The 16024-nt window shown below is 40.0% G+C and overlaps 1 protein-coding gene across 2 annotated transcripts in view; it reads left to right on the forward strand.

The window, feature by feature from the left end:
• The window catches only part of LOC111863120 (copine-8), a gene marked incomplete at its 5' end in the record, with an annotated part of 16786 nt that extends 1057 nt beyond the window's left edge, over positions 1-15729 (forward strand). The window contains 3 exon segments of one of the 2 annotated variants that reach the window (XM_023849152.2): positions 4810-5037; positions 7877-8055; positions 14185-15729. In XM_023849152.2, coding sequence (XP_023704920.2) covers positions 4810-5037; positions 7877-8055; positions 14185-14523 — 746 coding nt within the window. 2 annotated transcript variants of the gene reach the window in all.
• Between the last annotated feature and the right edge of the window lie 295 nt (positions 15730-16024).

Here is a 16024-nt window from a genome sequence, read left to right on the forward strand (position 1 = left end):
TCATTTTAGTTATATTGTTATTTCTGAATTTAGTTGATTTTTAGTTTTATTTTTATTTTGTAGGGCTTATTGGACACTGTCAGATTCATAATTAAAGAACGTTACTTAGATGATGACAATAAATAAAGTGTGGCTGGCACTAGTTCTGGTACTATCACACATAGTACAGTTAGTCTCAGTTCTAGAACCATTGTCCACCAATATACTGAAGACTCTTTGTCCTTCAGATTCATTTCATGTGGAGAAGAGCATCCACAGCCTCAGTACAAGATGCGACAATTTAATTCCCAGAATGGCTGCACTGTGTCACTGGGGTGTTGTGTCAGGCAAATTCATGTACCCAAGCACTTTTGGACATGTTTCAGCTTGACCAAATGAGTCATTTGTTCCAAAGAAGCAGAGGAAGTAGTATGTGTCCGTGGTATCCTGTAGGCAGAAAGATGAGTGACAAGAATTTGGAGCAGTGGATAAACATCAAGTTTTGTATTGAAGATTGGTAAAAGTGCTAGTGAAATGTTAGCCCTATTAGCATACGGTGAATGTGCTGTGAAGAAATCGGGTGTTTTTCAGTGGCATAGGCAGTTGAAGGAAGAGCAAGAGGATGTGCAAGATGATCCAAGAAGTGGGGAGTCAAAAATGCAAAGGACATACGCAGATGTGGTCAGAGTACAAACCTTGGTGTACTCAGATCGAAGATTAGGCGTGAGTCTAATAGCAGAAGAATTGAATATGAATAGGAAAACTGTGACTGATTATTACAGATGATTTGGGAATGAGAAAAATTTCTGCAATGATAGTCTTGAATCTTGACAGAAGACCAGAAACAGTGTCATCTTCACATTTCATCTGATCTTTCACACAATGCAGAGATGTTTGATAGGGTCATTACCGGTGATGAAATGTGGTGTTTCAATATGAGCCGGAAACAAAACGCCAGAGTATGCAGTGGAAAACACAGAATTCACCTCGGCCAGAAAAAGGACATGTCTCACTCGCAGTTCAATACCACGCTTGTGTGTTTCTTCCATCACAAGGAGTAGTTCACTATGAATTCATCGCAGAAGGACAAATGGTGAATCAACAGTGTTATTTGGAAGTGCTGACCAGGTTATGGGAATCCGTTCAGAGGAAAAGACCCGAACTCTGGCCTGACAAGTGGATTCTACACAATGACAGTGTCCCTGTGCATCATGCGTTAAGAGTTTACAAGTTCCTGGCTAAGAAATCCATCACAAAAATGGACCATCCACCTTATTCGCCTGCGTTAGCCCCCTGTGATTTTTGGCTCTTTCTAAAACTAAAAAGTGCCCTAAAAGGACAAAGATTTGCTGACATTTTTGATATCCAACCCAACGTGACATTACTGTGAGGTATTCTGGAAATCGATTTTCAAGACTGTTTCCAGCAGTGGCACCATCATCTCATGAAGTGTATAGCTTCACAAGGAAAGTATATAGAAAGTGACAGCAGGCGCGAGTGCACAGGTAAACAAATTTTGCTTTCACAGGGCCATTCCTGGAATTAAATTGTTGTACCTTGTATGTTGTTTATGGTGACAAACTGACAAACCAAGCTGTGGTTCCAAGTAAGCTGAAGAGACACCTTCACACAAACCACTCATAGTTGGTTGAGGCACCATCCTGCAAGCCAGAAGGTCGTGGGTTTGATTCCCAATGAGGTTGGATTTTCCAACAAACATAATCCTTCCAGCTGCACTTTGGCTCTAGTGCCAACTCAGCTTCTGGCAGAAATGAGTACCAGGAATCTTCCAGGGGGGTAAAGGGTGGTCGGCACATAAGGCTGACAGCCTTACTGCCATCTGTGAATCGATTGTCAAAAAATGTGGGAGCCTTGAAATCCCACAACCCTATGGGGCTCCATGGCCTGTTACAGGGATGCCTTATACATGGCAGTTGTTACTGTTGACTGTTCCACACACGCACACACAGATCAGTGCTTCACCAGGAAAGCAAATCCTGTTGAGGTGGGTCTCATCCTCTTCAGTGCAGCAAAGCATTTCTTAAGCAGACAGTTTCTTGAATGCCATTCTGTGTGTATCATCTTCTGCACCAGCTTCAGTTGGTGCCTGTGATCATGCAATTTTAGTCTGTCTTGCAAAATGCCATCCACAATTGAGCAAGGCAGATCTAATTCTAAACTTGCCCAGCGAACAGACTTTTGTGGGGGGCTCTGAAATATTTTGTGTGTTCAGCATTAACCTAGAACACTGTGCAGCTTGGAGGCCCATTTTCTCCCAAGACCCTCCCTGTCTCTTTCAGACACTCATCCCAGTGCATCACAGATGTGCAAAATCAGTGCCACTCAGCTTGAAGTGGCATTGATTGTGTGTGTGTGAGTTAAATTCTGCCACCCACAAACAGAGTCCACTTCTACCACCTGGAGTACATTTTATTTTTTGCTGAAGCAAAATGGGACAAAATGGAGCCGTTGCACATATGCGCGCACACACACACACACACACACACACACATAGTGAGAGAAGGTGACTTGACCAAGCAGGAGAAACATGGGAAGTTACTACAGTGTTCACAGTGTACTATCTGTTTTCATTTCCCATATGTAATATTTCATTGTACTGACATTTAAGGCCAGACACTTTGTATTATCTAACTCCTTTGAGAACTGTTCACAATATCTTGTAGGAGCTCTGTATGCACCCAGAATATATGTGATTAATTTAGATTCCAATTTTGTGGCACAGCAGTCTATTGCTTACAGTGAAGCAATATTTGCCTGCTTACATTTTATGCTTATTGTGACAGTAATACTTACTCCATTTGTCAAAGCTTGTGTGCAGAAGCTAGGTCCTGAAGTATAATTTTTAAGATTGACCCATAAGATTTTTGGTACTTTCATACAGTCTTTTTGTTAAATATACAGTGTTGTGACTCATGTGCCCATTGCTAAGCAACAGCTTGATAAACACCATCCTGTGGAGGTAGATTCTGGGTAAATAGCCCTTTGCTAGATAAAGCCTACAACAGTAGATGTTCATTTCTAGGCAATGGATGTGTTTTCCGTGAGGTCCGACACGAAGCTATATAACAGTGGCTCTGGCTGACAATCAGGCACCCGTCTGGGGCTCGACACCAAGACTTACTGACTGACTGACCGTCAGTCNTGACAATCAGGCACATTGTGACTTTGATTTTGACTTTGACTATGAGTGGTCCATTTGGAACAGAGAGAGTAGAGGGTAGTGTCATCAGAAGTACAGAGTGTCCATTCAGAGATACTGATTTTTAAAATGTAACAAGTTGTATAAAGGTCCAATAAATTCAGTCATCAAATTCAAAACCCATTTTTATAAGTCATGCAAACCCCAGACACATGACAATATGAATGATGTTCATCATTGACAGAAATTAATAGTTCACCAATTTTGTTTGAAAAGAAAATTGTTCATGTAGTAAATTGTAAGATTGTTATTATGGTTGTATTAAAAATTTTGTATTTGTTTATATGCAGTGTTGTAGAACTGTTGAAATCTCTGACTGTGGAGCCTTGCCATAGAACTACTTCTAGAAATACCAAGGCTACTTGGGGGTAAAGCCAGTTGCAAAGAAGAACTTAATTTCTTGAAGTGAGCTTTGAATGAAATATTTTCTATGAAATCCTGTTCTTCCCTCTAAGTAGTGGTGTATCACACTTGATGCCAACAATTTAGAGAAATGCCATTCTGATGAACTGTGTGCTCATCCCTTCACCTGTAACAAGTTTGATGCAAGTACCACATGTCTGTCTATTACTAAGTGGCTAGTAAATGGTGTTCACATTTCGATTTAAAGGGTTTGAGGGTCTTCACATTGCATTTATATTTAATCATGCCATGATGTCATGAATATTATCATTTATTTTCACTGTGGAAAAACTTTATGCATTGAGCAAAAGTGTGTGTGTGTGTGTGTCTGTATATTGTTGCATGTTGCCTATGTAATGTGACAAGTAAATTGACGTGGGTTTCGGATGTGGCTAAGACATTTATTCAATAATCTCTTTTACACTTGCAAGTACGATTATTCACAACTTCACTACCCGAATTACTTGCACCGCTGATCTTCATGAAGTCTTCTGTCCTTTGTCGGATGCGAGCTAGCTTCTACTGTAGTCAGAGCTACACTGAAAACCAGGGGCTCGTGACCAGATATTTATTGCTGCTTGACAGTTACGGTCTTGTTCCTGTGGGGCGCCCTCTCTGATGAGAGGATGGGTCTGTATTTTGTATATGCTGCCGGTCCTTGCCAGCAGAGTCTCTTTCGGGTCCAAGTCCCTTGGAATTCATGACCATATTTTACTGTCTCAGATTTGAGACTTCCCTTTTCATCGCCTCCTACGACTTGCAGGGTCACGGTGGAGGTATTCCACATGCAAAAACCGACTGGTCTCGTCGAAACTGGACTCATATAACATGCAGTTGGAGTGACTAGTGAACATCATGTTCAAGGGTTCCATTTTATACGCTGGTAGTATTCATTCCCATGGATATCCTTTCATTTCTTGGGAAATGCTTTTGTTGTTTAAGTGATTCCTAGGCAACGCCCTGCTGGTATTCCAGTCCCACTGAAATATGCATGTTTATCCCAGCCATTGTCGTGCAACTGCCTCGAACAATTCGTTGCTTAGGTTTGCTAGCATTCGGATTCCAAGGCGTTGCAGTGGGAACGCTGGTCGTTGCCTAGGAAATCAACTCATCTCCTCAACCATTCCGGCTTTCTGGTGGCCCACCACAAAATATATATATATATATATATATAGGTAAAAAATGCTGAAGTGTACAATTATCTACAGGTTCAAATGGCAACCCTACCTCACCGCAGTCTCTACACTACATAAGCACAGCTCCAAATGCTTATGAGCAGGCTATCCAAGCTGTTGGGGGTATCATCCAGGATTATGATTCAGACAAGCTGTTCCCTGTGCTTGGGTTTGGAGCTAAACTCCCACCAGATGGGAGGGTGTCACATGAGTTCTTTGTCAATATGAATCCAACTAACCCATATTGCAGTGGCATTGCAGGTATAGTTCAACCAACTGCATACATCCTGAAGCTTTGAAATTTCAAATGAACAGGGGAATTATTCAGTATATGTTAACCATCACAACAAATATACTCAGTTTTAATGTTTTACAATTCGATCTTTATTCCTGCTACATGTTTCGGTCGTATAAGACCGTCATCAGACAGTTACATATAGGAATACGTATAGTTATTGAACTACCAGTATGGATCCATACCATTGCATCGTGTCATATTATATACTAACAAAATTTTTTGTCTCAAGTTTATGTTTACAATTAAATAGAAGATACAAAATAAGATAAAAGATAAAATATAGAAAGAATAAATATATTATGGAATATTAAAAACATTAAAAACGTAAGTGAAGTTGGTTGAGGGGTTATGCAACAAGCCGGAAGGTTGTGGGTTCAAGTCCCGATGAAATCATTTGATTTTTTCAGTGGACCTAATCCCTCCAGCTGCACTAGGCCCTGGGGTTTACTCAGCCTCTAACAGAAATGAGTACCAGGAATTAATTAAATTTTCCTGGGGAGTAAAGCGCGGCCGACGCATAAGGCTGACAACATTACTGCCATCTTTGAGCCGATTGTCTACATAGTGTGGGACCCTCAACGTCTCACAATCCTATGGGCCTTCATGGCCTTGTACAGGGATAGCTTTACTTTACTTTAAAAGTATATGACAGGAATGTTTACAAAATATATTTAATATTTTTTAGTATGGTAAGTTAAGATATATGTATGCCAACTTAAATACTAAGGTTCCAATGCTACAGTGTAGAAACTGGGCATGTCTGTCATTTGTAGGTCTTTTTTGTGGAAGCTTTCACATAGTAAGCTCGATTGTGGAGCCCATAGACAAATATCTGTGATATACGGGTTGTTAATGTGTGGTATTTTAGGTATGTAATTTTCACAATATGTATCATATAATCATACAATATGGTGTATGCATTTCTTGTCTGGGCATATATAAGTTCAGTGTGTTCCACACTGTGTGTTGGTTCGATGTGAACTGATTTCAGTGCTTCTCATTAGTCTCTATCATTACAATTATCTGCTAATTGAAAATTAAGGGTTCATTTGTTGCAGTATATCTGTGCCATGTATTTGTAAACCAAAAATCATGTTTGAATTGTCATATGCATAGTTAATATGAAGAGACTGCTTGGGGTCACTGAATGCATGAGAGAACTGCAGTGGAGGTTGAATGTAATGAGTACAGGCTGTAGTTTGTATTTCAATTTCATAAATATTTCTTGATCAACTGTTGATTTAATTATGTGAAGCGTTGCAATATTCATTGTTTTAATTATAGTATTAACCCCCTCCCCCCCAAAGAGCCGCGCCATAGCTCAAGTGGTTAGTCGCTGACTTCCCACCGCAGCGGCCCAGGTTCGATCCCGGGTCTGGTCAAGTGGGATTTGTGGTGGACAAAGTGGCGCTGGGGCAGGTTTTCTGCAAGTACTTCGGTTTCCCCTGCCAATTTTCATTCCACCAATTCACAATAACCCTCTCCTATCATCTGGGGCTGGTACAATAGGCGAGAAGTGGCTGCAGTACAAGGGACTTAGTCCCACCCCACTAGCAATAAAAAAATACCCTCTCCCCCCTCAAAAAATAGCTGTAGTGGGTTCTTTTCTTGTTTTCTAGATTCATTTAAATGAATGTTTGACAGTGTGGCTTAACCACTAATTTCTCTTCATCAGAAGTCATTTGAACTCTTCTGGCAGCACAGCATTGTCACATCTTAACTCGTTAGGGGCATAGATGGAGGCAGAGATAGTAAACACGCCATCACCGACATTCTCAGTACGTGTGTGTGATGCGCAGTGAAGTGAAACAGTCTTCTGCATTAATTGTTTCTTGCTTCCTGTTGTGTATTTAATTAATATTAGAGTCAGTTTTACCGACCACACAACATAATAATATTAAAATAATATTTTAACTTGTGTTTTGTGAGAGGAACTTGATATATTATTGAGGGTGGGCCTGAATAAGATACAGGATCGAATAAGTGAAAAGACAAATGTCATTGCGTGTAATTATACAGCTGTGTTTGTACACCTGAGGATGACCTTTTGAGATCGAAACATGTAGTGTAATAATAATAAAAATATGTTGTGTGGTCGGTAAAATTGACTCTAATATTAATTAGTCTTCTGCATGCCTTGGTGTGGAGATTATCTCCTAATGGTAATATTGCACTTCACATATAGGAATTATACTGTCTGCACATGGAGAGGTACTCTCACCATATTGTTACTTCTCACTTTCTCCTCTAAACCACTATTTACACAGGTCTCTTCATGGGGCAAGCCTTGGAGCTTACACAAGATGACTTGGTGGGCATCACACACACAGCCATGGGATAGGCAGCTGTCATGCTTGCATGTGAATGAAACCAAGCAGAGACCATTCGTTTAGTTTGAACAAAGTCTGAACTGAAAAGACGTTGTACTTATATTTTCTCATATACAATTGACCATGACTGTGTTACCTTGGAAGTGAAATTGGTCCTTGCTTGTTAGACTGCTTTTGGTTTCTGACTACCAAACAACAGTGAAATCTCTCTGACTTCTAAAAGCTACTTTCAAGAAAATTTGAATTTTGCATTTGGGCCCCTAGCATGCATACCATTACTTTCCTGAAGATACCACCAATGCAGTTTTATTTAGGGATATGGGGCACATAAACTACTGAAACTTAATCAGATTCTCTAGAACCACTGAAGGCAACAAACACTGAGAACTGATGAAAAAACTGTGTAAGTACACAAGAACCTTGGCACATGTGGGATGCACAGCCCCACCATTTCCTTTTGTTTTATTCTCAGGAGTGCTAGAAGCTTACCGGAACTGCATCCATCAGGTACAACTCTATGGACCCACCAACTTCTCTCCTGTTATAAACCATGTCTCTCGGTTTGCCAGCACATACAGAGATGGTTCAAGTTACTTCATTCTCCTCATCCTCACAGATGGCATCATCACTGACATGCCACAGACTATACAGGTAATGGCACAGTGCTGAAGCTGTCTTATAATTGACCCCACTGTCCTAGCATGCAGTTTTAGTAGATTTATTGTTCACACTCTTCTGATGCACTGTTGAATTCAGGAGGAGGTGATGCCAAAATGTTCAAAGCTGTAAAATAGAGATTTTTTAGAATGCCTTTTCAGTTTGATACCAAAAAAAGAAAAAGCAAAGGAGAGGATGGAAAAGTTTTGAGAACTGAAATGAGGACAAGAAGTTTCTCTGCATGCAAATATTTTCATTGTAATGACAATTTATAATACTGGGAACTTTTTCATTACCCTCTAGTGTACATCTCTATTTAGCCAGAGGGACATTGTTCCTGTGGGGGCTATTTGGAAAGTAACCTCTGTTTATTTTAGGCATCTAATGTAGGAGTGAGGGAGAGCTCACACATGCAAGGTAGTGTCACATGGCTCATTGCCTAGTAAACCATCACATAACTGGTCACCCAGTGTTTGTTCTTGTCTCTATGGAATGAATTATGATGTGCCCTGCAACTGATAATCCCTCCAGCTGCAAAATTCGCACTGTCAACAAATTTCTTCATGCTAAATGCATGAGTACTGCCAAAATACAACGTGAATTATGCACAATTTACAACCAAAATTTAATGAGTGAAGGAACTATGAGACAGTGGTGTAGAATGTTTAAAGATGGGCAGACAAATGTTCATGATGAAGAAGGAAGTGGTTGGCCATCTGTAGTGAGTGATGATCTTTTTCAGAGTGAAAGATAGCACTTCACAATTTCAGAACTTGCGTGAATTTCCACAAATTTCACTCAGTGTTCTCTACAAGGGTATAACAGGCTAGGCTATCGCAAGTTTTGTGCAAGATGGGTTCTGAAAATGCTCACAGGTGTGCACAAAATGCAGAGACTGTCGTTGGCTTTGACTTTTTTGAGTGTTACCACAAAGATCGTGATGAATTTCTCAATCATATCATACTAGTAACAAGTGATGAAACCTGGGTTTTATTTGTGAATGTTGAAACCAAAAAGCAGTCATCATTCACCAAACAAGCTGAAAATGTTTAAACAAACAATGTCTGTCAGAAAGCTGATGGAAAGTGTTTTCTTGGACAGGAAATGAGTGCTGATGGTGGAATTCATGCAACAAGGCACCACAGTAATGTCAGAAGTGTATTGTGAAACACTAAAAGAAAACTGCCTAGGGCCATTCAGAACAAAAGGTGTGGAATGCTGACATCCAGTGTGGTGATATTCTATGACATTGTGAATCCACACAAACAGCTGCTTGTACTTGAGCACTGCTGGAGTATTTCAGTTTAGAGTTTTTTGACCACCCTCCTTACAACCCTGATTGCACTCTGAGTGACTATCTACCTACCTACCTACCTACTTGCCTGCCTATCTATCTGAAAAACTGCTCGGGATTACAGCACTTCTGCAGCAATGAGGAGCTGATGGAAGGTGTCAAAATGTGGCTGAGCTCACAGGCAGTAGACTTTTCGGACACAGATATATAAAAACAAGTTCCTCAATTCCAGTGATGACTACATTGCGAAGCAACCTAAGTATATATGCGTTTTTCTTTTAAAATAACATTTTTTTCTCGTTTCTTGTTTTGTTAACAGCTCATCAGAGGTTACTTTCCAAATGGCTCTCCTATATATGACCCCCCCACCAGGAAACATATCTACACAGAGAATGTAATTTTGTTAATAAAGTTCACACTCTTACTACAAGGAAGAGTCAGTAAATAGGTAACAAAGAGGTTGAAACAGGTGCCGAAGAGTCTTGAGACAGCAGTCAAAAGACGTCTGTACCGTGGATTTTCAACCCACAGATAAAGCAATGGGACAAGTGTATCAGTGTTGATGGAGGATATGGCAAGAAATAAATGTTTTGTTCAGGTTCGAATATCACATGTTTTACGTTATATATCCATTTGTGACCTATTTACAGACTCTCCCTCTTGCAGATATTAGAAGACATGGTATGTGTGACATCTGTTGAGTTGAATTTCCTTCTTCAGTTCACCAGCCTGTCTCATTCTCTTTGCTTTTCCTATTGCATGGCTCGGCTTCAGTCTCTCATGTTCATTGCCAACAATTACAGTTGCTTCCTCAACCTCCCATCAGGCACAAGGAACTGCAGGAGAGATCTGTTTCCATGATGTCTTCATCCATGGCACAGCAGTTCTACACAAGACTTTTTTATTATCCGAGTTGGTGTCAGAACACGGTTGCTGCAAATGAGCCTTGAGAGGCTTATTCACTAGAACATGTAGTTATGAGGCCCTCCTCCATGTATGACCACAGTGTTTGAATTCACTGCTGGAACCATAGACTTAATCATCATCATTCATGGAACTGAGCCCTTCTTGAGAAGCTGCCAATTGCGCACATACTCAAAAATTTCCCACCATTTTGTGGAACCCAAAAGTTGAGTACCGTATTCACAAGAGCCCGCCACTGGCCCCTATCCTTAGCCAGATCGATCCACTCCATACCAGTCCATCCTGTCTCTCTCAGAGCCATTTAAATATTGTCCACCCATCTACATCTTGGTCTTCCTGGTAGTCTTTTTCTTCTTCTTGCTTTCCCATCAATATCCTATATGCATTCCTCTTCACCATTTGTGCTACATTTGCTGCCCATCTCATCCTCCTTCACTTAAGCATTCTAATTATACTTGGAGAAGAGTACAAGTTATGAAGCTGTGGGAGGTTCCCACAGTGTAATTGGATGGCATATTGAAGTGTTGTAGTGATTCAGTGGCTTTGCCACAAAGTGTGATGATAACTTGTTGCAAAGTGAAGCTCTTCACTATAAAGAAACCTCTTCCTGAACCTAATTTCTGCTGCTCATTGAGTAATAATATTTTACAGATTGTGCCTTTGATTCTGTACAAATGACAACATTCAGCTAGAATTGGCATAGGTCATGTTTATGTTGTTTCCACCTTTGGATGTTTGCTGCAGAAGACACTGTTTTCTTCATGCTACACAGTTATTTGTTTGTTCTGCACATTTAATATCCGAAATTAAAGCATGAATAATACCTGCACTAGTCCTTCTGTTTTGACATGATCTGCTGTTTTTACAGTGAAAGATGATAGCACAGAATCTTGTGCTATAAATTGATGTTATATTTTCTGATTTAGTTGCTACTTCTGGCAACCTCATCCCTATGGCAGGTTGTGGCTTCTGACCTTCGAGCATACTACTATAATTCATTTTCTAACTTGCTACTCTTGTAGCAGAGTAGTGCAAGTTTTGACTTGATGCTGAAAGCTTAAAATGGGTTAAGAAGCTCTTCTATACAGGCTGTACACATGAAATATATATTATTTTAAACATTTATCACAAACTGAAAGGCACAGGAATGAAAACTAAATGCATTTGAATAGATTATATTGTCACGTGTAGGGTGGTACGTGTGACGAGAATGACAGGTTCTAGTTTGGATGATTTGATTTATTAGCACCTTGGTTACACACTCTCTCTTAATCAGTTAATACAGGCAATACAGCACTATCACTGATTTACAGACTTTCCAGTTCACCATTGCACATGCAGTAGGATTCTCTGTTTCCACTAATCGTCTCCTAGCAACGGATATCGATAGAGAAACTGTCACTTCAAATCACTATGAAGTCTTCTTGTTATTTCATCTTTGGTCACTCTGTACTCCTCTGTCTTAATCTGTACTCAATTAATCTTCACAATTCACACCCCATTCTTGTCCTTGTACTCTCAACTGTTGAACCCACCTGGATTCTCCACTTCGCTCTGTTCAGGTGATTACACCACTGCCATTTCTCTCTTTCTACGGATTCTCCACTTCGCTCTGTTTGAGTGATTACACCACTGCCATTTCTCTCTCTTTCTACGGATTCTCCACTTCGCTCTGTTTGAGTGATTACACCACTGCCATTTCTCTCTCTTTCTACGGATTCTCCACTTCGCTCTGTTTGAGTGATTACACCACTGCCATTTCTCTCTCTTTCTACGGATTCTCCACTTCGCTCTGTTTGAGTGATTACACCACTGCCATTTCTCTCTCTTTCTACGGATTCTCCACTTCGCTCTGTTTGAGTGATTACACCACTACCATTTCTCTCATACGGATTCTCCACTTCGCTCTGTTCGGGTGATTACACCACTGCCATTTCTCTCTTTCTACGATGAATTCAGAACTCTGTCACTCACTTATATAGCAGAGGGACCAGCATCGACCAACAGTAAACATATCACATGATTCTACCCACTGTTGCTGCATGATATCACCACACATGTCCTGCTGATGGACATGTAGGAAACACATCACATGATGGCCACCTACTGTTGATGTGTGACATCACCTTCCCTGTGCCAGCTACTGGACACACAGAAAACACAGTTTGCTCTTCTGTTGCACGTGCATATCGTGTTTACAGAACTGTTGCCCAGCAGTGCGTTTATGAAATATGCTACAATATGATCTAGGTTTTAATTCATACCACTTGAATTTCCAGATCTTCCCACCAGAATTGCTGCATCTCAAGTAGGGGACAGTAAAGATGTGCTGAGGTTTCACAGTCTAGGTCTAGTGTTTGGAAGGGAGCCACCACCATAAATATCTGTACATTTCCACAAGAAAATGGAGTTCCCAGAGGAATGTATTGGCAGGCAGGCCTATCATTTGCCTCATCTTATTACCCTTTTCTTTTGGGGGCACATAACAGGTGTTGTGTATGTGCCACTATTAGCTTCAGCTTTGCTTGAGCTTGCTGGGAGGATAAGATCTGCAGTGGCCACAGTTATCTTCAACATGCCTAGCAATGTCTGTACTGAAACTGAATACAGATATATCTGCCAGGCCACTTGTGGTGCCTCAGTGAACATGTGTAAAATGTAGGTCACAAAAAGTTAATCATATAGCCTGCTCAAATGTATTTACTTTTCATTCCTGTGACTTGTAGTTCATGAGCAATGTTACAGTGGAATTATATGATTTCATATGTACACCTTGATATATTTAGCATTCAGGTTCATGACCATGAGTAGTACAGTAATGCTTAAAAGAGGGTGAGTGACATCTCTTTCATTTCAACAAATGACACCAATCCCTTTTGAAATCAGACCAGCATGTGCAAAGCAAAAGGAGTTAACAGAGAGACTGAAGAATGAACAAAATCAAGAAATGTTTTTCTTGATTTGATCCTGAAAATTTGAGACTTGGACATCCCAAATAAAATATTAAGTTTTTAGAAACAGTTTTGATTTGTTTTCTTTTTTACGAAGACACCATATTGTAGTCAATTGGTATCTTGTAAATGATTGTTAAATGTCTCTGACATATATTTGTGGATTCCCCAATCACCCACCACAGTATGATAATATCACCCCAAGAAAACTGAAAATCAGTGACTTATATTTCACAGACATGGTTTGTTTGGCCATTTTCATAAACTGCTGCTGTTTGTGATTTATTAAGCCACAAATTTTGTTTTTCTTCCAGTTCATTTTACACCTAACAGTTCATAGAGTGAGATATTCTGTTATGATTCATTCAGTTTCTTGTACAATACATGGGATGTCAGGTTTGTTTGGATATTTTGGCATTTTACTGTAGTAGACATAATGTGGTGAACTCGGTCCTAGAAACACTTCTTTTAGCTGTGAAATTCAATTTAAAAAGCAGATACAAGATATGACATAAAGGAAAAAACTGAATTTGTTTGGTTGAGAAGAAGGACCCATGGCAGGAACTTGAGTGGACGAGAACAGCATTTAAGTACATAAGGATGTGAATGTCTTGATACTGTGTATATGTTAGCTTCCTAAGGACGACTCCTGCTTTGTGGAATTGGTTAGGATGGCTGAACTCTCAAGTCTTGTCAGGGATATTACCTGTCCCTCGTGAGCTTTCCTGTGGCTTTCTTGATCCTTTGAACTTTTAATTTCTTCACATGTTGTGAAATATATGTTGAATGTTGTGTTCCATGAGACGACCTTCCTGCCTTCCATCGTATTCAGGTTACCATCTCCGCTAATCATCCAGGCTCATTTGATTCTAAATAATGTACATTTGCTGCAACATTTTCAAGTAGCCCATGACTGAAGAAACATGTTTAACATCCTGTAATTTTCCTTAACAGGCTATAGTGTCAGCCTCTGTGCTCCCCATGTCCATCATCATTGTGGGGATTGGAACTGCTGACTTTACTGCTATGGAAGTGCTGGATGCAGACACAGTACCTTTGAAAGCAGGTGGTGTGCATGCCAGCCGCGACATTGTGCAATTTGTTCCATTCAACAGATTTGTAACCATGGGAGATCCTTCCATGGCTAGAATCAGGTTAGCCCGAGAGGTGCTGGCAGAAATACCCACTCAGTTCACTGGCTACATGAAAGCAAACAACATTGCACCCAGACCTCCACAAGAGAATGTATCTGTCCTTCCACCTGATCCTATGTTCGCTCATACAACAATTTAAATTACACCTGCCTGATGTTACGTGGTTCAGTTCGACAACATGAACAGAATGCACCTGGCCTATTGGTTAGTCAGTGTTATATAAGCAAATCTAAATTAGTGAATAAGTTTGCCTGTCTTTAAAGAAATTATATTTGTTCACTGCAAGGTGCAGTAGCAGGCATAGTACTTTGCTATCAAATGATTCAACCAAGAGTTAATTTTTTTATATGAGCCTGTGAGCCTGCACATGCAGTTGAAAGTTTAAAGCCCAGTTTATCAAAACTGCTATGAGGTATGTGCAGCATTTTCTTAAGCTTGGTCAGCTTTTAGGTGGTATGTATGTGAGTGATCTAAAGCACCAGTCTGTCTCATTGGTTGACATACAAAGCTTACAGTACTCTATCTATTGTATGCTGTGGTCCTTGTATGCAGCATGCAGAGAAATACTGTGTTTATTTGTATATAGTAGTAGCACTGTGGCTATATCACATTAACCTGAATCTAAGGCAATCATATGCATAGAATTGAAAAGTAAAATATATTATTTTTCGAACAGGATTATACAACAATATATTTCCCTTGCTAAAGCCATATTTTATGGCAACTGAATGGTTGTTTATTTAGTGTAATTTCAAACATTACTTTAACATTTATGTAGAGAATTCTGGAAGCATTTCCCTCTAGTTGAAATTGCTGAATGAACAGAAGCACCTATGGAGATGTAAGGCTGCTCATTCAGAAGGTGGCAGTACCTTGATAAGTTACCAAATAAATAAATAAACACATGCTAAAAGATAAAACAGAGAGACCGGAATCGCGAGGGAAAAAAATACAATTTTACTGGATCCCAGGGCACTGCAGAGTGGAAGTTAATGAGAGGGCCGACTTGGAGGCAAAGCAAGCAGTCAAAGAAGGTAGAGATAGTCAATTACTGTTACCAGTAGCAGATCTTAAAACCCAGTGGAAAAAGAAAGGCAAGGAAGAACTTAACAGTTTTTGTGAAAACACCAAACGGGACAGAGGAGAAAGCTACTTTGAAAGGTACTACAGGAAAGGCTCGTCTCCATGGTTTCGACAGATAAAAAGGAACTGCCACACCTTCATGTCAGTAAACTGTATGAGAGCCGGACACACCAGTCTTAAAGCAAGCCTAAACAGATTTAACATTGTGTCCACCGCCGAATGTGAATGTGGTAACAGTGGCGGGGCTACCGCTATTATAGAATAAGATGTTTATTAGAATGTGCTACAGAATGCCAGATGGGCATTGCATAGGCTTCTTTTGTATTTTTTTTCTTACAATTAAGAAAATATATCAGGATTGCTGTGTCAGCCTTTCAACTCAGATCACAATTATACAGTTTCTAGCCAAGATCTACGACATATAGTTGATAGGTGTTCCCATTAATTAGACAGTAAAAGTTGTTCCATTATATGAGTATTTGCTTGTGTAGTCACATCTGTGGTCTATTTTGAAAGCCACAATTTGTTAAGCACATGGTTCCCTCACAAAATCTTTA

Source organism: Cryptotermes secundus, unplaced genomic scaffold (assembly GCF_002891405.2).
Source record: "Cryptotermes secundus unplaced genomic scaffold, Csec_1.0 scaffold3957, whole genome shotgun sequence".
Lineage (NCBI taxonomy): Eukaryota > Metazoa > Arthropoda > Insecta > Blattodea > Kalotermitidae > Cryptotermes > Cryptotermes secundus.